This window comes from Dama dama, chromosome 29, assembly GCF_033118175.1.
Source record: "Dama dama isolate Ldn47 chromosome 29, ASM3311817v1, whole genome shotgun sequence".
Taxonomy (NCBI): Eukaryota; Metazoa; Chordata; class Mammalia; order Artiodactyla; family Cervidae; genus Dama; species Dama dama.
In genome coordinates, this window is record NC_083709.1 from 54272046 (window position 1) to 54298341 (window position 26296).

General features: G+C 38.0%; 1 protein-coding gene across 13 annotated transcripts in view; it reads right to left on the reverse strand.

The window, feature by feature from the left end:
• The window catches only part of TRPM3 (transient receptor potential cation channel subfamily M member 3), an 896309-nt gene that overhangs the window by 118712 nt on the left and 751301 nt on the right, over positions 1-26296 (reverse strand). For all 13 annotated transcript variants that reach the window (XM_061132826.1, XM_061132822.1, XM_061132817.1 and 10 more), the window contains one exon: positions 11776-11848. In XM_061132826.1, the coding sequence (XP_060988809.1) occupies positions 11776-11848 (73 nt within the window). The remainder of the gene's footprint in view (positions 1-11775; positions 11849-26296) is intronic.

Consider the following 26296-nt stretch of genomic DNA (forward strand, 5'->3'; position numbering starts at 1 on the left):
AATTCTCCAACTTCATTTTTAATTCTTCCACTTATTTTTAGTTTGCCACTATCATTTTTAATTTCTAAGGGTTCTTTTTAGTTCTTGAATTAAATATAAGATGCTGTTCATATTTTAATGGTTTAAATATTTTCCTTGATTTCTCTGAGGGTAGTAATCATAGTTTTGGTGAAGTTTTTTTCTTCCTACACTGGTTCTGTTTGCACCAAATTGTATTTCTCTGTTTATTTGTTTGCATATCTGTCCTCTATGTTAGAGATATTTCTTATATGCCTGGTTACAGTTGGACATCTGCTCATACTTAAGAGTGGGTGCTAAGGGGCTGATTGGAAGTCCTGAGTACATGAATGGAGATTATCAACTATGAACCTCATTGTAAGATAAGCTAGTTCCTTAAATGGGGAATCATTTATATTAATATCTTTAGGTTTTTTCTCTTAGGAGGATCAAATTTTACAAAAAAAGGACCTTTCAGTCCCTTTCGGTCTCCTCTTTGGAGATTGAAGACCCCCGCCCCTCAGCCACCAGCATGCTGGGAACCAAAAGGGGGAGAGGGCTGGGGTCTTAGCATCCAATATCTGATAATTTATTTAGCATCCCCACTTTCAGTCTATAGCCTAGCCCTTACCTTTTACCTGCTGTCTCATGGTGCAGAGAATATGTTTTACCCTCTTCAGAGAATATATCTTTGCTTTTTTGTTGCAGAGGAATTAGGAGTACAGCGGACTATAGGCAACAGGATAAGGCACTCTGGCTACTTATTTAAAAAGACTCTGTGTGCCCCAACTTTCTGGATCTTTTGAGCATACTGAAGTGTAAGTCAGCTTGATATTCAGTTTTTTCCCCATGTGTTATTTTCCATTCTTACATCTGCTTTTCATCTTCCATGTCTATAAATGGTTTACATCACCTCTGACCACATCTGTTTGATCAAAGCTCAGTCACATGGTTCCAACCTCTCTGCAAGGAAAGCTAGGGTGTTAGTCTCCAGTGTGAAGAAAGAGAAATCGGTGTGGTGAACACAAAATACTGTTTCTGCTCTAGTGCTTTTAATAAATGACCATTTACTCTTGCTTTAGAGGGAATCAGTGTACAGTAATAACAGTAGACTCGTGTTCAGCAAACCATATTTACCTAGGAATCTATCTGTACTTTTTTATGCATCAAAGAAATTCTACTCACTTATTGTTCAGAAGATATAAAAAATGAGGGCAATCCTTAATATGCAGTCCTGGCCATAGAGGCTTAGGATGCAGAGCAGGTGTTCTGGACTCAGATAACCTGAGTTCATGTCTAGGCTCTATCAATATTTAGCTGTGTGACCTTGGTCATGGTAGCCTGTATGTGCTTCAGTTTCCTCAAGTGTGAAATGGGTAATACTGATAGTATCTGTCCCATTGTAGTATTGTGAGGATTAAATTAGTTATTTAACTAATTCCCTAAGTGAGAATCATACTCCTAGACAACTGAGCCACTGCTTGATAAAGCACTAAGTGTTCAGTATTTACTATGAAGAAAGCTTGTACTATGGTAAGTGCCATATTAGTTGTTACTCTTTTTTTTTAGTTTTTTTTTAGTTGTTACTCTTACATTTTAGTTTTACTATTGTTATCACTATTATTTTTGTTATTGATATAAACTATTCATTTTGGAATTATGCTCCTGCCAATCTGCATGGTTATGTAATTCAGAATATTCAATAATTGATTTAACAAATGAGGCTGATTCATTGTTCTCCCGCAAGTTAGAGAAGAAAAGGTACAATTCTGTAGTACTGTGGCCAGTGGGCAATGATGATGTCTTCACAAGCCAAGAGCTGCCAGGGAGCTCTGGGTTTGTAATTAGCTTAACATGCACACAGCATTGTTCCCTTGGCAATCCTGAGGCCCAAGGGAGCTGCAGAGTAGAAGGCGCTTAGCTTCCGTGTAACAAGGAGATGAGATGACCACATCTGCCATCAGAACTGGCTGTATGATGTTGGGAAGGAGGAATAGACCTGGACAACTGCAGACCTGGATTCCAGTTCATCAGCAAGACCTCTCACTGTCCTAAGCCTTTGCAGTTCTATCCTGCCTTGTAATTCTACAGTGAGACAATCTTATGGACATGGTCATAACTTTGGAAATCTGCTAGAAATGGCCTGTCCATAACTGCAGACCTGGGGGCCCTAATGTTCATAGTTCTGCAAACACTCCAGCCTACTATACACTGTACTTTCCTGCTGGTGATTATGGCCCTGGAGCAAAGAACATTATATTCTATCCTTTGATTAGGGACGTGAGTCAAAGCCCTACTCTTCACTTACTGCCTACATCAAAGGAGTTGAAGTCACTCTCTCCTATGAGTCTGGCACCAGAACTCTGCTTAGGGAGGAAGCTGTCTGTAAAAATATCCTGCAAAGTTGCCTAGGGAACATGAGCCTTTCAGGGCAGGACCAACATGTCAGAGAATGGGGAGAAAGTGCTCTGTTTGAAGAGGACATTTGTTTTACTCTTAGAGGAGAGCATGAAGAAGAGGGCAGTGGGAGAAGAGGGGGAGATGACTGTGGGACTGTGTGACAAAGGGGGATTCAAACGTGAAGGGTCCATGCAAAGTCCCTGTGTGAAATAGCCAAAAGCTATCAAGATTGGAGATGCTTGCTATGTGATTAAGAGTTGTGTGCATTATTGAACTTTTCTTCCAACCTTACTTATATTTTTAGAAGTTTATTATGTTTTTATAAAAGTCTACTAAAGCTTTTAACAAAAAGTTTTGTGTGAGTGAATTTTGTTATTTTTTTTTCGAAACTGTGGCGAGGCTGAATTTTATATTTTGTCTTCTGTGATGAGAAACAGAAATAACACACATAGAATCAGGAACCTGAAGGCAAGGGTGACCAAGAGGACTTTCATCTTTCAAGAGTTTACAGAAATCCTGGGGAGGATGTGGAATTTGCATTTCTGTCAGTCACTGAATTGAAAGGTTGGAGTCCACCTCAGTGAACTTTCAAGGGGTAGGGAGGGCCTGTTTGCATCTTGCTTGTTTATATGACTTTGGCCGGTGACAGACTGGCCTGGGACTACAACTTCTTTCAACCAGTGGGTATTTACTGAATGCTAAGCATATGTCAGGCCTTTTTTCTGGTATTGGAATATGAAGGCAAAGAAAACAAAATTCTTTTCCTCCGGAAACTTTCTAATTGGAAGGTGAAGTTTGTCATCAGAGTGATCACACTCCCCAATTTGTCTGGACATTCTTCATTTATTCTAGCTGTTCTGGCCTAATTATCACTATCTCCCACTTTCATGCCTCAGAAGACCCAGTTTGGAGATAAATTAACTGGCAACCATTCCACAGAGTTGTTATAAAGATTAGATGATAAAATTTATGTGAAAATGCTTTGTGAATTGTAAAACATTATACAAATAAAAGAAGTAAGAGATTTAAGTTCTTTTATTGCATTCTTCTATTAGAGACAAATAGAAATGTCCAAAATTGCTATCTACCTTGGTCTCTCTTATTGCTCTGAGATCTACTTGGATTTGCAAGAAAATAAAATTGCCAGAAAATTAATTTCATTTTAAGGAGGCTGGGCATGTGCTCAACCATTTGCAAGATTAAATTTATTTCTGTGATCTGTTCTGGTTCTTTACATGTATGCTCAAAGGTTTTTGTTGTTCCCAAATTTTTATGTCCTTTCAAAATTAAGATTTGAAGATTATGATGGATTTTGGACATGGGGGACATCCTAATTCCCTAGGAATTCAAAAGCCTGTTTTAGAAGAGAAAGAGTATAAAAGCACTGTGTGTGCTTCAGTCATGTCTGACTCTTTGCAACCCCATGGACTGCAGCCCACCAGGCTCCTCTGTCCATGGGATTCTCCAGGTAAGAATACTGGAGTGGTTTGCCATTCCCTTCTTCCAGCGAATCTTCCTGACCCAAGGATCAAACTTATCTCTCCCGTGGCTCCTGCATTGCAGGTGGATTCTTTACTGCTGAGTCACTGGGGAAACCCAAGAGGGCTTGTCCAGGACTTGAACCCGGGACCTCTTGCACCCTAAGCGAGAATCATACTCCTAGACAACTGAGCCACTGCTTGATAAAGCACTAAGTGTTCAGTATTTACTATGAAGAAAGCATAGTGCCTGCCCTCAAAGAGCTTCCAGTCCCTTAAATCAACCCACATGAGAAATGTTGTTGTTTTTGTCATAATTTTCTCTTTCATAGTTGAGGGAACTGAGACATACAGAAGTTAAATAACTTGGTCAATTTTATAGGCAGCAAAGAACTAGAATTTATATATATAAATCACACACACACACACACACACACACACACATCATCTGATCCCAAAGTCTGAGGATCATTTATTCATGCACCCAACAAATCTATATTTAATACTGATGGTGTGCCAGGCACTGTGTATATGTGTATATGGTGGTGAGTAAAACAGATGTGGCTCTTGTTCTCATTTCTAGTTTGGCATCATCATCAGCATGATTAGTCAGACTATCATTTATTAAACAGAACTTTCCAGGTTCTGCTAAATGTTTTACTTGCATTATTAATTATAATTATTAAAATGACTATGAGTGAAGTATGATAATTATTTCTATTTTAGATTAGGACACCAAGCCTCAATGATGTAAAGCAATTTGTTCAATCAGGGAGTAGTGATGCTTTGAATGTGTCTGTAATTCATACTATTAGAAATCCCTTTACTGGGTGGTCTCCCTGTGCTAAGTACGATTCTGAGGGCTTGGCGTGGTAGTGGAGGATGGGGTGGATGGAGTCTAGTTGGGAAAGCCTGGGGTGCTTTGGTCTTTATAAAATCACTTTCTCCTAAGGGTAGACTTTGGTCTTGGGGGAAAAGTGTTAAGAATGTAATCACCTTTAAAATTTTTAGCAGAAATAATCAAATAATCAAGTACAGATGATTAAAGTTGAAAAGGATAATAATGACTATAGTGATAAAGAAACTATATAGTACATAATAGTCATAGATTGCATATTTAGGTCTACCTGAAGTGAATTATATGAGAATGCCTTGAGTGGATGTGTGACCCTGATTAGTATTAATTTGACCTAGTTTCCATTTTTGTCTACTGAGTGAAGAATTTGTTCCCCTAAGGTGCATAAGTGCTTGCATATTAGGTAAATCTGACACTCTTTGGTCCTCAATCCTTTTTTTTAATACAATTGTGAGTCATGTATATATACATATATATTTAGTTGGTTTTGGTCTTCTCAGCACCCTTTCCGCCTCTACTTCCTGGCTATAGAGCCTCTTTTTTTGTTACTGTTGGAAATCCATAACTCCAAGGCTTGGGTAGAGCTGATCCCATTTCTCATTTCATGCTCACAGGGGTTCTCCCATCTTCTTTGCCACAGTGATGGATTCAGGGATGGGCACTGAACCAAAGCAAGCAAATTCAAATGGTCCCTGGGACTTCTCATTGCAAGTATGAGAAGAGATGGCTCTTTTGAACTGGGGTTTGCTCAGTGGGTTGATGTGAGCTTGCTACTGCTGATGGATGTTCTGCACAAGTCTCAGACCGCCTGGTCATGGAAATCGTTGTATTCTTTTTTTCTATTTTTAAATGACATATCTTTTTATTTCCCCTTTTCAATTTTATGATTTATTTATTTTTAAAAATTAAAAAAAATTTAATTGGAGGAAAATTGCTTTACAATGTTGTGTTAGTTTCTGGTGTTCTGAATTTCTCTTTGCTTGAACTAAGTTGATATATGTTTCTGTCACATGTGACTAAAAATTTCCCGGTTGAATCAATATTTCACCAGAGGTGTACTCTTCAAAAATAAAACAAGTGTCAGACTGTACTTTTTCTTCCACTGCATTAGGTTAAATTGTGGACATTCTAGTTTCCTCATTAAGGTACTGTGCATGCGGCTAGGATCATCTGGTAGCTGAGGACCCCGGTAAGTGTTCTCAGAGCTTCAGGGAAGCAGATGTTCTGATCTGTTATCACTCAGGTACCCCTGAAGTCACAGGGGTAAATGTCTGAGATCTCTGTGGCAGTGTAAAGCCAAGGAATCCCAGATGTTCCCAAGACTCATACATGTAATATAAAGAAAATTTTCTTGTCCCCCTAGTTTTGCCTTTTCCAGACTGTCATATGGTCAGAATCATATAGTATGTAGCCTCTTCAGATTTGACTTCTTTCACTTAGTAATATGCATTTAAGATTCCTCCATGTCTTTCTGTGATCTAATAGTTCATATCTTTTTTAGCACCAAATAAACCACTCTGTTGTCTAAAAAAAAAAAAAAAAGAAAGAAAGAAAGAAAAGAAGTGAGGAGACCTGAGTGAAAACTTTGGCTCTGCTATTGATTTGCCTAAGGATCCTGAATGTCTTTCAGACTCTGCCTCAATTTCAAAGTTTGTAAAAGGCATGGGAGTAGAAAGGTGAAAGGGCTTTCCCAAAGGCTCAGCAGTAAAGAATCCGCCTGCAATGCAGGAGACACAGGAGACCTGAGTTTGATCCCTTGGTTGGGAAGATCCCCTGGAGATGGAAATGGCACCCACCTCCAGTATTCCTGCCTGAAAAATCCCATGTATGGAGAAGACTGGCAGGCTACAGTCCATGGGGTCACGAAGAGTCAGACACAACTGAGTGAGCACATAAACATGTGAAAGGGGGTACTGTGGCTTCAAGATGGCTTTGGGATGAAGTAAAAATAAGAGTCCAGTAGCAGACATAGGTCTGCACCGTCTGTACTGAGGTTCTAATACACATGATCAATCTGCTCCATGATATCAAAGTTAAAGATTTGGCTAAAGAGATAAAAATGAACCATCAGGAAACAAGTGGATTTGGGGGAGCCTGGCTTGTAGTGAAAGCACATGAGGAAGATGAAAAGTGGTCTCATATAGAGAAAGGTTTAATAATACTTTTGCAAAGGATCTACATTGTAAAAATTACTGAGTGAATTTCATCTCTAACTGAAATATTTCACTGTTCTCCAAAAGTTTATCTCCTATGCCCTTTTAAGCCTAAAATAAATATGCCACACATTTTGACTTTGGTGATCTCTTTTGGAAAAAATATCATCTATTTCCATTGCATAATAATTAATAACAATGGTAACTTTGCATTGCACTTATGTGATGAAAGTATCAATATGAATATCCCTTTTTTGGTCTTAATAAGGCTATCTAAACAGTTTTGGGTTTTAAAAAAACAGTATAAAAAGAAAAGCAATCATGCATGTGTTGTTTAAGCTGCCTACACACAGAAAAAAGCGTGGGAAAGATCAACACATAATTAGAAATAGTTTTCTAATTTTCAAAGCAGGGCCATAATAAATTCCCATAAAACCTATTCATGAGTCATCTAAGTTTAAGCAAAGATAGTTTCCCAGTAAACATTTTAAGGTGCTAGATACTTATGAAATGTATCTGGTGCAAAGAATTATTGGACATAAACTAATTTAGAATATTGTGCTTCTCTGGTGGCTCAGACGGTAAAGAATCCATCTGCAATGCAGGAGACCTGAGTTTAACCCCTGGGTTGGGAAGATCCCCTGGAGGAGGGCATGGCAACCTATTCCCCTATTCTTATCTGGAGAATTCCATGGACAGAGGATCCTGGTGGGCTACAGACATTGGGTCACAAAGAGTTGGACACGACTGAGTGACTAAGCACAGCACAGAAGCATTTTGCTTTATCAAGGATTAATCAAGCCACTTAAAAATGAATTATTTAGCAAGACTAATTGTGTATTGATACCAGTACTAGTTTGTGACAATAATTATGCATTTTCTAGTTTATAGAGTTGGAGAGGACGCATTCAGAAGTAGTTTCAAAACATTAGATTTTATTTACTTTTATTATTCAAGTTTAGTTTTTTAAAAGATACAGTTTTAAAGGAAAATGGCTCAGAAAATAAGTGATTTTCATTGTTTTGTATGATTTAATCTAATCACTAGCATTCTTATTAGAAATTTTTCTAAAGTTAGAACATTAACTATTTTTCTTGGTATTTGAATTTTTATTCCAGTATTTTTGCCTGGAAAATCCCATGGACAGAGGACCCTGGTGGGCTACAGTCCATAGGGTCGTAAAGAGTCAGACACGACTGAGTGACTGATCTCGTGCACATTATCCATGCCTGTGTGCTTTATATAGACTCTTTAAATACTGCCTGTGGATGTTTTGATTATATCTGTACTTGACTTGTATAGTTAATTCCATAAGATGCTTTTTCCTTTTTTGTCGCTTTGACATGAAGAAGTGTGGAGTTTTCTTGGCTACAGTCTATCTATTGTTCAGATCTATAATATATGAGAGCATAACTTATTTTGCTCTTAACATTTAAAAAAATAAACAAAGTCCATACTTAATTAAGATTTTCCTAGTTTCAACCTAATGCTCTTTTTTTTTTTTTTTCTGCTCAAGACTATTACCCAGGAAACCACATTATTATTTAGATGTCAGGTCTCCTTAGGCTCCTTGGGGCTGTGACAATTTCTGAGACTACCCTTGTTTTTGATGATCTTGACAACTTTGAGGAGGGATATATTATTGTTGCACTCTCTTCTAAAATACTTTTCAGAAAAAGAAGTAAGCAACAGAAGTTATTCTCTCTTTATGCCACAGATGAACTTTACCAATGAAGATTAAACCTAAAGAATTTAGGTTTCTAAATTCTAAAAAGGAATTCTAAAAAGAATTCCTCCTTTATAGAGGACAGCTGTCATCACATATTACACTTCAGTGCATGTACAGAAGTAAAAGAATATACACCCACATGATTTGACCTCCAAGGTGTATGAGAAAAGAGGAAAAAATTGGGAGTAACTCTATGCCCAGAAGGCTTCCCTTGTGACTCAGATGGTAAAGAATCTGCCTGCAATGCAGAAGACCCAGGTTCGATCCCTGGGTCAGGAAGATCCCCTGGAGAAGAGAATGGCTACCCACTCAAGTATTTTTGTCTGGAGAATTCCATGGACTTTTAGCCTGGCAGGTTAAAGTCCATGGGGTCACAAAGAGTGAGACATGACTGAGTGACTAACAGTTTCACTTTTTCTTTCTATGCACAGAAAGGATCAAGGGGTCACTTTCAATAACTTCTACTATGAGTAGATGTTTTCTGGCTTCACTGAAACTGCTGCATGGGGGATGCAGATAGGATGAGGTGACTGCCAGAGCAAGTTGATAAGCACTGGATAGTTTGTTAAGGTAAGTCTGGGGCCCTTTCCAGTGGAAATCTCTGATTGCTATGATTAGGCAGGGCCTGCCTGAGAGACAGAGGCAGACAGAAGAATGAGGGGATCTTAGATTCTTGAGTTACTTTTCCTGCAGAATCTCTAGAGGTGTTTGAAGTTCAGAAGTATTAATAGTGTCACAACTCCTCTGAGTAAAATAACCTGATTTAGCAAATAAAAATACAGGATTCCCAGCTGTGTTTTAATTTTAGATAAATAACAAATAATTTTTTTTTTGGTGTAAGTATGTCCTATGCAATATTTAGGACAAGTTTAAGCTAAAAAATTTACTTACTGTTGATCTAAACATTCAATGTCCTGCATTTTCTCTGGCAACTCTATTCTGCTCCTAGTCCTTGAATTCCCTGGGTGTATGTGTGAGCAGGGGTTGAGGGGAGGAGGCAGAACTGAAAAGCAGGAGAAGGATGAAGGGTGTACAGTCTCTAGTTTCAGATCACGCATATCAGACAGCAGTTTCCTTAATGTGAAAGACAAATGTGACATCATCTAGTCTCAAAAGCTACCCCAGGTGTCAGTATTTGAGAAATTATGGGCTTCCTAGATCTCTGGAACAAGTTTTTTACTCCCTTTTCTCTTCATTTTTGAACATACTTAATAAATCTGTATCATATAAATAGTATTCTTTAATATATACAGATCCTAAAAAAGAATGAAATTCAATGGGACAAAAAAGAAGGAACAGCAAATGTATATTTTCCCTGTTCATTCTTTTCTCCCCTAGGTCCTGATCTATGGACGAGTGCTTAGTTTCATCTCTCTTTCTTGTCTTCCTCTTTCCATTCCACCTTACTTCTGATTTTCCCAGATGATAGAGAGAATAAAAACTGAATTGCACAAAAGTTACTTATATATTAGATAATTGAAAACTAAGCATAATTATAAAAATTAAATGTTAAACCATGTTACTTGCCCAGGCATAAGTTTTAAAATACACTGGAAGAAAAATTTAACAAACTAAAAGAATTTGAAACTGATATAAATATATTCTTGGCCACTAAGGAAGTCAGCAAAAGCATTACACTTGATATCCTTCACAAATCAACTGGGTTAATATCAGAGAGCATTTCAAAGCCTGCACAAAATAGAGTTGACACACCATAATATTTTAATGGCATAAATTCCCATTAGCATCTACTGCTGCATAAGTAATGTTCATTATAGTGATTAGAAATGTTAATTTCTAAGAGCAATCATAATTTCCTTTAATCTTCTATGGCCGTGTTTTTAAAACAGCAAGTTATGACCCATTAGTGGGCCATAAATCAATTTGGTGGGATATAATAAGCATTAAAGAGAATAGAATAGGTTAGAATTGAAAATATCCAATTTTATTGCATACAGTAAATGTAAAAACCATTTTATTTATTTTATTTCAGCTTTCTAACTACATATGTGTAACTACTTGGTTATAATATAAAATGCATTTATATGGTCTGTCACACACATAACAGTTGGAAAACAACTATTATATATTAGAACAAATAAATTCTGACTAATGTGAAGGTGACGTACACTTGTCTCACAATCTGGTGGAAGAGAAAGAAAATATTTTGAATAGAAGATATTATGATGACTAATATTTTAACTGATAATTGGGCCACATCTCCATTTACTATGAGTTTTGGTTCAAGGAGATAAATGTGGTGTTTTACTTTATTTATTATCAAGGGACAAGGCATGCCTTTTACTTCATAAATTTTTATGATTCAATAGACATGACTGAATTGTAGTACATTTAAATTTTACTGAGTGGCTTCACTGGTGGTTCAGTGGTAAATATTCACCTGCCAATGCAGAAGACACAGGTTCAATCCCTGAGAAGATGTTACAGCAACTAAGCCTGTGTCCTAGTGCCTGGAAACCCCAACTACTGAGCCCTTGGGTCGCAACTACTGAAGCCCAAGTGCCCTAGAGTCCACGCTCCACAACAAAAGAAGCCACCACAATTAGACACATGCATGCCACAATCAGAGAGTAGCCCCTGCTTGCCACAACCAGAGGAAAGCCTGTGCAGCAACGAAGACCCAGCACAGCCAAAAATTAAATAAATAACCAAATTTTAAACAATTTATAAATTTTCTGAAATCAAGTCATGCTATAGTAGGCCTATTATAGGGAAATTTAATAGCATTAAGAATGTCTGGAGATGTATGGAGAGAGTAACATGGAAACTTACATTACCATATATAAAACAGATAGCCAACGGGAATTTGCTGTTTGTCTCGGGACTTCAAACAGGGGCCTGTATCAACCTAGAGGGGTGGGATGGGGACGGGGATGGGAGGGAGGTTCAGAAGGAAGGGGATAGATGTATACCTATGGCTCATTCATGTTGATGTTTGACAGAAAACAACAAAATTCTGTAAAGCAATTGCTCTCCAATTAAAAAATAAAAAAGAATGTCTTACAAGAGAAGCCCTTATGTTATCAATAATTGGATGTGTCATGGTATTATTTGAGATTATATCCACTATTGGGAGACATAAGGTTGCTGTCTAATCCATTTAAATTAGTTTTGTACTCCCTGTATATAGAAACTCTTTACCTTTGAGCAAAGCTGTCAGGATGGCTAAATCAATGTCCTGGTGTCCTTCTGATCCCATCCGAAATACTGTAATCTGCAATTTGAGAGAAGGTGACCATTAGCAATACATTTTTTTCCCTCAAGAGAAATTAAATCAATGAGACCATATTTGAACACAGACTATCTTAATATCTATAAGGTAGATTCTTAACCACAGAGAAAGCATACATGGCAAGAATTCAATTAGAGGGCTCTGCAATCCATTAAGAGGGAGATGCCTCAGTAGCCTCCAAACAGAAACCAATTTAGATAATTCACTGATTATGGTTACAATCTCTGAAGCCAGACACAAAGGAAAATGTCCCCGTTTATCATTTCACCTTTAGAATAAAAACTTACCAGATTTGCAGAAATGTATAAGCCATGATTTAAACCGAGTTGAGAAATTAAGTGTTTAAAAAGTTAGTACGCCCTTCAGTAAAGGTACCATGTGCATCTGTGCACATGTTCGTGCCTGTATGTGTTTGTGTGTTTATGCATGTGTACATTATAGCCATCACTATGTTCTCTCCTAGCAATAGCTACTCAAGGGTTTCAATACTGTGATGCCTCTAGATCCTTCAGTTCTCTCAACAACTTTAAACCTTCTTGAGAATGACTTAGCAGTATCCAGGTGGTAAGAATGAGAAAGCAGACAATAAAATAACATTTTTCTTTTTAATTTTGGTAAGAAAAGTATTCTTTGGGGATGAATGAGGAGGCAGAGAGTACGGAGGTAGCTGCTGCTGCTTCTGCTGCTAAGTCGCTTTAGTCGTGTCTGACTCTGTGCGACCCCATAGACGGAGCCCACCAGGCTTCCCTGGGACTCTCCAGGCAAGAACACTGGAGTGGGTTGCCATTGCCTTCTCCACTGAATGAAAGTGAAAAGTGAAAGTGAAGTGGCTCAGTCGTGTCCGACTCTTCACGACCCCATGGACTGCAGCCTACCAGGCTCCTCTGTCCATGGGATTTTCTAGGCAAGAGTACTGGAGTGGGGTGCCATTGCCTTCTCTGACAGAGGTAGCAGTGAAGGAGTAAAACATGCTTAATGATAAGGAAGATTTTTTTTCCAAGTTAGAGGGAAGCTGTTTAAGGAAGCCAAAAGATTTGAATATCTACATTGATTGAATTACTACTGTATTCAATTGCTTTAGACTTCAAGTTTGTTTACCTGTAAAATGGGGAACACATAGGGCTTGCTTATTTCTAACTACATAGGAAGTAAACTTCATAGGATTGGCTAATACATAATTCTCGGGAAGATGGTTAAGGACAGGAAAGCCTCGTGTGCTTCAGTCAATGGATTGCAAAGAGTCAGAAACAACTCAGCAATTCAACATACAATTCTAATTTTTTTACCATGATGAAGAGCACCAGTACCTAGACTCACAGACTGTTAAACTATCAGTTGCTTAGAAATCCTCTAGCCCACTGCCCGGGGACAGAGTAATTTGTTTATGGTCAGCATCAAGTTAGAAGGACAGCTATACCAGGAAGTCAGTAGCTCTCTTGTTTCTGTCTTGTGCCTTAAATACGGGGAAGAACTAAGGGAAGGAACAAGATCTTTGAGCACCTGACTCGAATCGGGTTAAGTAGCTGCTTAACCGTTCATATCTGTTTATGTCCTTCAATCAGAGCCTGGGGTGAGTGTAAGGCAGAGATTACTAGTTGAAAAGCCTCATAGGCCTTTGAATTAAAAAATGTAAAAGATATAGAGGGAGCCAGGCAAAATCCACCTAAGTGCTGTGTTTGGCCTCCAGGCCACAGCTTAGACCTCTGACTGGTGGAGGCGGTACGCCCGCCTCCAGCAGGTTTGTACTAAAATCTGCTTCTGCATAAGCACAAGTTTGGCCAAAGTGCCAAACAGGACATTCTCCTAAACAGCTACTGATGCTCCCAGAAAATCCACTTGGGAGATGAGGGGCAGTTCTCTGTTTTGAACTCAGGAGTGCCTGAATTGGGAAGAAAACTTGAAGTCCACTGGAGAGAGAACCAAGAGGCAGAGTGGAATTTTGGCTAAACCTTTAACTCTTTAAGCCAGGGCTGGCTAAGGTCTGAAAGGTATTATTGTGTGTTGAGCTGGTAGCAAATTACAGACTATCAGAATAACATCTCTCATTGTTTTAGAAGAATTCAGAAATTAGGCATCAAATGGAACTCCTTAAATGTCTCACCTATTTATTCTGCAGATGCCTAAATTCCACTGACCAATTAGAGATCCCACTTCAGATGTAAATTCTTCTGAGGCAGCAAATAGATAAATTTACTCTGAAATATCAGATTACCAGGCTTTCTTTGGAACAGATTTGAGGAGGGGAAAGGAAGGTTTACAGTATGGAGTTGCTAAAGGATTTTGGGGTGGGGGTGGTGGAGACACAGACATTTGTGCTATTGTTTATCAAGGAACCTGAGGTGGCATTGTGCTCTGGGGCATCAGATTTTCTGGAAAGCTGGTGTGGAGGGAATAGCTGTCCACCTGTCCATGCCCCCATCCTGGTATGCTTAGACTGAAGAATCTAAGGACTCCAGAAAGAGTCTGACCAGAGGGAGACTGAAGGATCCAAAGATGAAATTTATTTCATAATTTTCCCTTGAGTTGACCTGAGATATTATATCTCCACTCCTCTAAATCTTTAAATTTAAATTTGAAGTTAAAATGTTTTAAATATCACTCAATTTATATGTCTTTCTCAGAAAAAAAGACGAGTCAAACAAGAAAACCAGAGTTGTCTTCACCTACCACCCTTGGTGTTGGCAAAGATGCAGAAAATCAGGTATTCTTAAGTATTCCTGGTGGGGATGTGAATTGAATAGTAGTTTTGGAGTATTATAGGTTGATAGAAAGTTTCTTGGTTTTAATGTATTATTCAGCTCAGTTCAGTCACTCAGTCGTGTCCGACTCTTTGCGACCACGTGGACTGCAGCACACCAGGCTTCCCTGTCCATCACCAACTCCTGGAGTTCACCCAAACTCATGTCCATTGAGTCGGTGATGTCATCCAATCATCCCATCCTCTGTTGTCCCCTTCTCCTCCTGCCCTCAATCTTTCCCAGCATAAGGGTGTTTTCAAATGAGTCAGCTCTTTGCATCAGATGGCCAAAGTACTGGAACTTCAGCTTCAACATCAGTCTTTCCAATGAACACCCAGGACTGATCTCCTTTAGGATGGACTGGTTGGATCTCCTTGCAGTCCAAGGGACTCTCAAGAGTCTTCTTCAACACCACAGTTCAAGAGCATCAATTTTTCGGCGCTCAGCTTTCTTTATAGTCCAACTCTCACATCCATACATGTCTAATGGAAAAACCATAGCCTTTACTAGATGGACCTTTGCTGGCAAAGTAATGTCTCTGCTTTTTAATATGCTGTCTATGTTAGTCATAACTTTCCTTCCAAGGAGTAAGCGTCTTTTAATTTCATGGCTGCAATCACCACCTGCAGTGATTTTGGAGCCCAAAAAATTAAAGTCAGCCACTGTTTCCCCATCTATTTGCCATAAAGTGATGGGACTGGATGCCAAGATCTTAGTTTTCTGAATGTTGAACTTTAAGCCAACTTTTTCACTCTCCTCTTTCACTTTCATTAAGAGGCTCTTTAGTTCTTCTTCATTTTCTGCCATAAGGGGGGAGTCATCTGCATATCTGAGGTTATTGATTATTTCTTCCAGCAATCTTGATTCCAGCTTGTGCTTCATCCAACCCAGCGTTTCTCATGATGTACTCTGCATATAAGTTAAATAAGCAGGGTGACAACATACAGGCTTGACATACTCCTTTTCCTATTTGGAACCAGTCTGTTGTTCTATGTCCAGTTCTAACTGTTGCTTCTTGACCTGCATACAGGTTTCTCAAGAGGCAGGTCAGGTGGTCTGGTATTCCCATCTCCCTCAGAATTTTCCACAGTTTATTGTGATCCACACAGTCAAAGGCTTTGGTGTAATCAATAAAGCAGAAATAGATGTTTTTCTGGACCTCTCTTGCTTTTTCGATGGTCCAGCAGATGTTGGCAATTTGATCTCTGGTTCCTCTGCCTTTTCTAAAACCAGTTTGAACATCTGGAAGTTCACGGTTCACGTATTGCTGAAATAGTAGCATATAATATTTTGCTAATTGTTGTTAAATAAATAATAAAAAATAATTAATTAATGTATTATCATTTAACAACAATTAGCGAAATATTATTTGCCACTATTTTATTTAGAATCTTTGTGATTATGTTAGTAAGTGAGGCTGGTATATGTCACCATTCCTCTTGGTTTTGATACAAGGGTTGCAGTATATTTTTGGTATAAATTGGGAAGCCTTTTAAATTTACCTATGACCCAGAACAATAAATGTAACATAGGAATTCTCCTTCAGGCAGATTTAGTAGAATGTTTATAAGTTAGCTAGCACTGAAGCATTTTTAGGGATAGATCACTGATCATCTTTATAAATTTTCAACAGCTATTGATCAGTTTAGATTTTCTGTTTCTCCTAGGCTCAATTTTATATATTTTCTGATGCAATCAAAGATTTCATCTAGATTTTAAAGTTTGTTGGTATACAATTATACACATAATTCTCTTATTTAAAAATCTCCTTTATATATATAAATCTATGGAAGTTGTTTCATTCCTCTTTCATTTGATCAAAATCACTGTTATTTTAAAGAATCAGATTTTAATTTTATTGATCAATAATAGTATTACTTAAAATTTGAAGTTACTATTCTCTGCTCATTATTTCTTCTGCTTTTTCTTCCTTAGCTGTTCTTTTCCTAGAAGTTGACTTCCTGGTCCATTTATTTTCATTGTTTGTTCCTCACAAATACATTTATATGTTTATGTATCGCATATGTCTTTATATGCCTTATGTAATTTTCATTACTTTAAAATATTTGCAGTTTATTTTCTCTTAACATTGTTTTTAATACTAGAGAGTATATGTACATATATATTTATAACATTTTCTAAATGTATTATTTTGTTTGAAAAATTGTTTACTTCTTACTTGCTGGGTACAAGTTCAATATTATATACAGGTTACATACTACTTTTAATTCAAATATCTACATATTTACTTGCTTCTTCTTTCTGATTACTCATGTTAAAATCTCCTATTAGGTCACAGCTATTCCTTGGAAGTAAACATTATTTCCTTTGTATGTTTTGAAACTTCTTATAAATATATACACATTGATAAAAAATTTGTGACAATCTGATCTTGGCAGATTGAAGTTTTAATCAGCATATAATGTCTCCTTTTCCTATTTAATGTTGTTTCTTTGTACGGTATTTTGTTTTATGTTAATTTTGTAGTTGTCACACACACACTTATGGGAGATTAGGATGTGTCTGGTGTATTATTCCATCTGATTGTCACTTTTCTGTGGTCACTTTGTTTTAGGTGTGGATCTTATAAACAGCAAGGCTAGTTGTCTTTTCTAAAACTCAAATAGAATCTCTCTCTCAAAGGCAGAAATGAATTCAGCTACATTTAATTACTAATTTTTTTGTGTTTTCTTTCATCATATTTTGTTTTCCATTGTCTAGATTTTATTATCATTTCCCTTCTGCACCTTCCGTTTCCTTTAACAGTATCATATATTTGCATACATAATACATACACATGGCGAAAACAATCCCAACAGTATAGAGAAATATATGGTAAAAATTAACTGTATCACTTCTGTCCTCAGTTTTCCAGCACCCCTTTGGAAAGGTAGCCAGCATTATTAGTTACAGAGATGCTCTATACACATATAGAGAGAAATACATGTGTCTCCCTTTCACATAAGTGGTGGCAAGTTTTACACGCTACTTTATACTTCACTTTTTTTTTCACTTGACAATCTATCCTGGAGACCATTCCATTCAGCCACAAAGAGATGTGCACCATTATCTGTTCAGTGCTTAATGTTTCATTATATGCATGTACTTCTATTAATGAATATGTGGGTTGTACCCAATCTTTTGTCAATATTAGCACCACTGCAGGGGATACCCTTGTATGCACATGGCTGAATGTATCTATAGGATAAAATTTGTAGGTTGAACTTCTTGGCCTAGTTAATCTGAGAGGAGCTCTTTAATTCATTATTCTGATTCTACTCCCAGGACTCTCCTGCCATCTTTATTTTGATCCTTTATGGTAAGTGAAATAATTATCTGGAAAACTATAGTGTCTATACCTGCTTTTAATAATCCAGAAATTACTCAAAATTTCTTATCTCCAAATATGTTACCCTTTTCCACCTTTGTCCATGCTGAGCTCTGATAGGGATGCGTTTAAGGAATATATTTTTTGTCATTTTGGTTTTTTTTTGTCATTTGAAGGGTAGAAGAGATACTCATGTGTGTTCATTCTATCATACCTTGTTAATGCAAATTTTAATAGGAAAAAATTTTAAATTAGGTAGAAGTCATTAATCTAATTATTTTAAAGGCAATTTAGTAAATGAAGCCTGATTTTCCTTGTAGGACTGGTATTTTCAACATGCAGCCTAAAATTGATTTGACATGGTTGGTTATTTTGTCAAAACACTATGGAATACAGAGAAATTAATGTGTTCTTCAAGATTTCAAAACAACAAACATCAAACATTTTTGTTACAGAAAAATACAACTTTCCCCCCCAATTCAGTTTGACATTTTATGTCTTTAGCTTGCTTGTGGACAGACTGCCTTAGCTTGGGTGGAATTCTGATTCTCACCGTGAATGCAAGTTCAACTGTTCAAGATGAGATGATTTCCCTGCTCTCTGCCCCTTCCTCCTATCTGCCACCCAGCTTCTCTGCTTCTGTTCCTGCTTCATTTTGCACCCCTTTAAAGTCAAGAATTTGTCACCCTCACCCTCTGCATACAAGTGATTCATTGAACACACCTTTGCTGAGCTTCTCTGTGCTAGGCACTGTTTAGGAGCTGGGAACAAAGCAGTGAATGAAACTGACAATTCCTGCCTTCACAGAGTTAGTCTAGTGAGGATAGACAGAGGGAAAGTAATTTATCATATGACATGTCAGATTGTGGAAAATGATGTACCGCAGTGCTTCTCACTATTCACTTCTTTCTCCATCCCCACTATCACACCATTGTTCAGTCTGTAGTACCTTAACTATTCCAATTGTTTCATTATTGGTCTTTCCATTCTATTCGCCATGCAGCTATTTAAGCAATCTTCCTGATTATATAACCCTCCTTATTAAAATTTTAATGGCCTCAATTATTTATGGTACAAAACTAAAAATTCTTAGCAGGGCATTCACGGAATGCTGGTATTCCATTCCTGGCAATTTCTTTTGTCTTGTCTCTTGCTGACTACATCTTCACCACTACGCCCTTGCAACCTCTCCCACCACCACAGCCATGACCCAACCCCACACACCTGATGCCCACCTTGTGTGGAACAACTTAATCCTTTCAGGGGTTTGGATGTTGTTTCCAGCCTCTTAGCCTTTGTTCATTCAGTTCTTTCTTTTTGGAAAGCCCTTTTCTCTAGTTGGTGAGCAAACTACAAGAATTTCATTGACATGTACTACTGAAGAAGACTTCTTTGTGTATTTATGACACTCTATAAGGCTGTCTAGCATACTACTTTAACCCTTCACTGCCCTTATTTGCACATATGTCTCTATGTTTTAAAGAGAGATCCACGTGCAGACAAGATTGCTAGTCCCTGCTCAGTAAATATTTGTTAAGTGGATAAATCATCACCAAACAGTTGTGTTCAGGAAACTGGTTTGGAGAAACCAAAAAGTAAAAAGTATCACATTTCACACACAAATGGTAACAGCTAAAGTGAACAGGACTGTTAGGCTACAGATCAAGAGTATATTTGAAGCATTAAGAGTCGATTTTAACACAAGAGTCTCCTGGACACTATATTACTGCTAAGCACTTAGTCAAACATTATGTGATAGAAACTAGGCAGACTGAGTTTTAGAAATTATTGAAGCTTTAGTGTTAATATATAATACAATATATAATAAATAAAAGAGGACAGTAAAAAAAGCTGGCTTAAAACAACATTCAAAAAACTAAGATCATGGCATCTGGTCCCATCACTTCATGGCAAGTAGATGGGGAAAAAAATGGAAATAGTGACAGACTTTATTTTCTTGGGCTCCAAAATCACTGCAGATGGTGACTGTAGCCATGAAATTAAAAGATGCTTGCTCCTTGGAAGAAAAGCTATGACAAACCTAGACAGTGTAACAAAACCAAGACATCACTTTGCTGACAAAGGTCTGTCTAGTCAAAGCTGTGGTTCTTCCAGTAGTCATGTATGCATATGAGAGCTGGACCATAAAGAAGGCTGAGTGCTGAAGAATTGATGTTTTCGAATTTTAGTGCTGGAGAAGACTCTTGAGAGTCCCTTGGATTGCAGGGGGATCAAATCAGTCAATCCTAAAGGAAATCAACCCTGAATATTCATTGGAAGGACTGATGCTGAAGCTGAAGCCCCAATACTTTGGCCATCTGATGCGAAGAGCCCACTCATTGGAAAAGACCGTGATGCTTGGAAAGATTGAAGGCAAAAGGAGAAGAAGGCCGGAGAGGATGAGATAGTTAGATAGCACTGCCGACTAAACAGATGTATTTGAGCAAACTCCGGGAGATAGTGAAGGATAGGTATGCCTGGTGGGCTGCAGTCCAGGGGGTTGCAGAGGTGGACATGACTTAGTGACTGAACAACAGCAAAAGTATTCATATGACTTTTATGAGATATAGGTGGCACCAATTAACCCACAAGTTTCACCACAGTGTTTGAAACTCTGGTGCCTTTTGGATTAAATCATAGTTTAGACAAAGACTTGAAGCAAGAATATACTACAGAAAAATGAAAAAGACCCAGAAATACAGAAATGATTTGGGAAAAGTGATTTTATGTTTGAAGATGGTCTGGTTCATTTTCTGAGCAGCAAACAAGTACAGTCACCACCTAAATAACAAAATAAGAGATTTTGTGGCTGAATTAATCATGGACTTCCCACTTATAAAAGCCCGCAGGTATAGTTGAACAAGATGAAGGTACAGAAAAAAAAATACTGAGAAAATTAAACTGACTCCCTTTCAAGGTGTCAGTTAATTAGCTTAATTTGTGATTTATATTTATGTCACAGTGAGCAATAAATCTGTGAAAGCAGACATGGAGATTGAGGCTGGCTTTTGAAAATGAAAATAACCATGATATCAAACTGAAAGACATCTATAATCTGCAAAAACACTTTGGTTCAATCTATCAAAAATAGAAAGAAACATTTTTACAATCATTTCATGCTGTGTTAGATATGGAAGAGATGATATCTGAGTTTAACAAATGCTTTGTAACGCGTCTGAGAATTTTAGAGAAATACCATAGCTACACAACAGATAATCAGCAAAGTTCATATGATTTTTTTAGGAATTTAGAAAAGTTAAGCAATAATGTTAACCAATAGACTTAAAGACATCAAACATGCTACATCTGGAAATTCCTTAAAGGACACATCTCTAAAATATTTCTTATTTACTCATTAAATTACTTAATAAAGTCTGGAGATGTGTTTCCTGAGGATAGAAGCAGGAAGAGAAGGAAAGAATCAGACTCATAAGTAATTCAATCATCACAACGCAAAGACTTTTAAAAATCATCAGTGTAGCAGAATATTTCCCTGATGAATTATTAATGTTCCAGATAATTCAAAATAATTGAGTGATTAATAGAAAGTGCAAAAATCCATGTTCATCATGATATAGAATAATACAAACCCCTTGATAAGGATCTAAACAGGAATCCTGGTTGGTAATAAAGGTCTCTGAGCAGATAGTGGCTTCCGTTTTCACTTTGGCACAATCAAAAGTCAATATAAGGGAAGAGAACAGTGAAGCTGGATGACTGGCATTCTATGCACCTAAAGTTTACTCCTATTTGATTTCTAGCATTTCAAAAGTGAACGCCCCTTGCTGACAAAACTATTAAAGTTAATGTTTTGCCAAAGGGACGGGCTTCTAGTAATGAACGTGCTGATTTACATGGAGGAAAGGAGAAAATCAAAGGAAGTTCAAACATACCTAGGTCAAGAGGGAGGGGACATATGTATACTTATGGCTAATTCATTCTGTCATTAGGATGATTCCCAGAAGTTTGGGGATCTTGTCACTAGAAATGAGTCTCATAACTAGAAATGAATATTTTATAAAAAATACATCAATGACATAGCGATTAGTTGTAGTTAAAAGGAAGCTTGTGTTGTCCTTGAATCAGATATGTTACAATGGCCTCCAATTCCATTAGTAAAAGTGCTGCAGAGAGGGTAGCAACTCTCATAAAGCTGGTTGCACCAAAATCGTAATGGGAAGAGACACATGCATATATTGAAAGGGCAGACTTCACACATGGAGGCAGAGCAGCTACAAACAAGATCAGAAGTCCCGTCTCTATTGGCACCACTACTAACCACTGAAAGCTCTTGTCATGTCTGACTCTTCGCAATCCCATGGACTATAGTCAGCCAGGCTCCTCTGTCCATAGAATTCTCCAGGCAGGAATACTGTAGTGGGTTGTCATTCCCTTCTCCAAGGGATCTTCCCAACTCAGGGATCAAACGCAGGTTTCTGCATTGCAGGCAGATTCTTTACTGTCTGAGCCACCAGGAAAGCCTCAGTGGCTCAGTTGGTAAAGATCCTCCTGCAATGCAGGAGACCCAGGTTCAGTCCCTGGGTGGGGAAAATCCCCTGGAGGAGGGAATGGCAACCCATTCCAATATTCTTGCCTGGAGAACCCCATGGACAGAGGAGCCTGGTGGGCTATAGACCATGGGGTTGCAAAGAGTCCAACACGACTTAGCGGCTAAACCACCACCAGTCACCGCTAAGAATTTAAGCTCTTATTTTTTGGAGAAAAGGTCTCGAAATACAGACTGACCTCATCACTTTCTCCCAGTTTCACTTCCCTTATTTTTAAAAATTATTTATTTTAATTGGAGGCTAATTACTTTACAATATTGTAGTAGTCTTTGCCATACATTGACATGCATCAGCCATGGGTGTATATGTGTTCCCCCATCCTGAACCCCCCCTCCCACCTCCCTCCCCATCCCATCCCTCAGGGTCATTCCAGTGCACCAGCCCTGAGTACCCTGTCTTATGCATCAAACCTGGACTGGTGATCTGTTTCACGTATGATAATATACATATTTCAATGCTATTCTCTCAAATCATCCCACCCTCGCTTTCTCCCACAGAGTCCAAAAGACTGTTCTTTACATCTATGTCTCTTTTGCTGTCTTGCATATAGGTTCATCGTTACCATCTTTCTAAATTCCATATATATGTGTTAATATACTGTATTGGTGTTTTTCTTCCTGACTTACTTCACTCTGTATAATAGGCTCCAGTTTCATCCATCTCATTGAAACTGATTCAAATGCATTCTTTTTAATGGCTGAGTAATATTCCATGGTGTATATGTACCACAGCTTTCTTATCCACTCGTCTGCCGATGGACATTTAGGTTGCTTCCATGTCCTGCCTATTATAAACAGTGCTGTGATGAACATTGGGGTACACGTGTCTCTTCAATTCTGGTTTCCTCGGTGTATATGTCCAGCAGTGGGATTGCTGGGTCATATGGCAGTTCTATTTCCAGTTTCTTAAGGAATCTCCACACTGTTCTCCATAGTGGCTGTACTAGTTTGCATTCCCACCAACAGTGTAAGAGGGTTCCCTTTTCTCCACACCCTCTCCAGCATTTATTGTTTGTAGACTTTTTGATAGCAGCCATTCTGACTGGCATGAGATGATACCTAATTGTGGTTTTGATGTGCATTTCTCTGATAACGAGTGATGTTGAGCATCTTTTCATGTGTTTGTTAGCCATCTGTATGTCTTCTTTGGAGAAATGTCTGTTTAGCTCTTTGGCCCATTTTTTGATTGGGTCATTTATTTTTCTGGAATTGAGCTACAGGAGCTGCTTGTATATTTTTGAGATTAATTCTTTGTCAGTTGCTTCGTTTGCTATTATTTTCTCCCATTCTGAAGGCTGTCTTTTCACCGTGCTTATAGTTTCCTTCGTTGTGCAAAAGCTTTTAAGTTTAATTAGGTCCCATTTGTTTATTTTTGCTTTTATTTCCATTACTCTGGGAGGTGGGTCATAGAGGATCCTGCTGTGATTTATGTCAGAGAGTGTTTTGCCTATGTTTCCCTTATTTTTAATTTTGCCTTTTGATGCTATACAGGTTCCAAGGCATACTGTCTTAAATAAATAGGTGGTGCAAATGAAATCATTTGGTGAACATAAGCTTTGGATACTATTGTTTTGTTTTGTCTTCTTTAGTTTGTTTTAGCATGTAAGTCATGTCACAATACGGTAATTGTTGAATATTGGTCATGAACCCAAACAAGGCTTCTTAGGTCCATGTCTGGAATCTCCTTCACAGTCTAAAGAGCACTTTGTGATTCTAAGCTGACACACAGGGAGGACAGGAAAAAGTGACCAGCTGATTTTATGATGAGGGCAAAAACAGGAACAGGCTAAATGCCTCATCTACTAATTTTCTGGGGGAAATTTCACTGGGGCTCTCTACAGGACTGGAAAGCAAAATACTGAAAGTCACTCAGTAGTGTCCAACTCTTTGTGACCCCACGGACTATAGCCCACTAGGCCCCTCTGTCCATGGAATTCTCCAGGCAAGAATACTGGAGTGGGTAGCCATTTCCTTCTCCAGAGGATCTTCCCAAGGAGGGATCAAACCCAAGTCTCTTGCAACACAGACAAATTATTTACCATCTGAGCCACGAGGGAAGAACAGAGCTGAAACAAGATGATAACCTTTTATCTACTATCTCCTGCTTTTGGTTTTCTTACTGACAATTGATACTACCTCTTTCATGAATTATATTGCCAGGTGGTCTACCTTACTGGATACCAATGTGACAGATGCCAGTGACCAGCAATATTTCTAGAAATTTCTTTTTAAGCCTCATGGTCTTGGCTGGTAGAATCAAGAATATTTGTAATCTATCATCTTGTCAGCCAACCAGATGGGTGAAATTCAATCTGACCCAAAGTAATATTTTCCATCCCAGGAAGGACACTATTGTGTTCACATGCATTATCATGTGTATTTTTATAAAATAAGTAGATATTGCTGAGGAGAACATGCAGGACAACAGATGGTTCTTATAGGTCAACACCATATGGGCTTTTTATTAGGGTGTAATAATTTTTAGTGTGGGTTTTTTTGGGTTCAATTCAGTTCAGTTTTTCAGTCATGTCCGACTCTTTGCAACACCACAGTTCAAAAGCATCAATTCTTCAGCACTCAGCTTTCTTTATAGTCCAACTCACACCCATACATATCTACTGGAGAAACCATAGCCTTGACTAGACAGAGCTTTGTTGGCAAAGTAATGTCTCTGGTTTTTAATATGCTGTCTAGGTTGGTCATAACTTTCCTTCTAAGGAGTAAGCGTCTTTTAATTTCATGGCTGCAATCACCATCTGCAGTGATTTTGGAGCCCAGAAAAACAGTCAGCCACTGTTTCCACTGTTTCCCCATCTATTTGCCATGAAGTGATGTGACCAGATGCCATGATCTTAGTTTTCTGAATGTTGAGTTTTAAGCCAACTTTTTCACTCTCCTCTTTCACTTTCATCAAGAGGCTCTTTAGTTCTTCTTCACTTTCTGCCATAAGGTAGTTTTATCTTTTATTCTTTATCATCACAGGATGAAACTGCATCTTTTTCTTTTTTTAATTTATTTCTTTTATTGAAGGATACTTACTTTACAGAATTTTGTTGTTTTCTGTGAAACCTCAATATGAATTAGCCATAGGTATACCTATATCCCCTCCCTTTTCGACCTCCCTCCCATCTCCCTCCCCATGCCACCCCTCTAGGTTGATACAGAGCCCCTGTCTGAGTTTCCTGAACCATACAGCAAATTCCCATTGGCTATTACATATGGTAATGTAAGTTTCCATGTTACTCTTTCCATATATCTCACCCTCTCTTCTCCTCTCCCCATGTCCATAAGCCAATTCTCTATGTTTGTGTCTCCATTGCTGCCCTGTAAATAAATTCTTCAGTACCATTTTTCATGATTCCATATATGTACTCTAGAATATGTTATTTATCTTTCGCTTTCTGACTCACTTCACTCTGTATAATAGGTTCTAGGCTCATCCACCTCAATAGAACTGACTCAAATATGTTCATTTTTATGGCTGAGCAATATTCCATTGTGTATATGTACCACAGCTTCTTTATCCATTCATCTGTCAATGGCCACATAGGTTGCCACCATGTTCTAGCTATTGTAAATAGTCCTGCACTGAACAATGGGATACATGTGTTTTTTTCAGTTTTGGTTTCCTCACGGTATATGCCTAGGAGTGGGATTGCTGGGTCATATGGTGGTTTTATTCCTAGTTTTTTAAGGATTCTCCATACCATCTTCCATAGTGGCTGTATCAATTTACATTCCCACTAATAGTGCAAGAGCATTCCCTTTTCTCCACACTCTCTCCAGCATTTATTGTT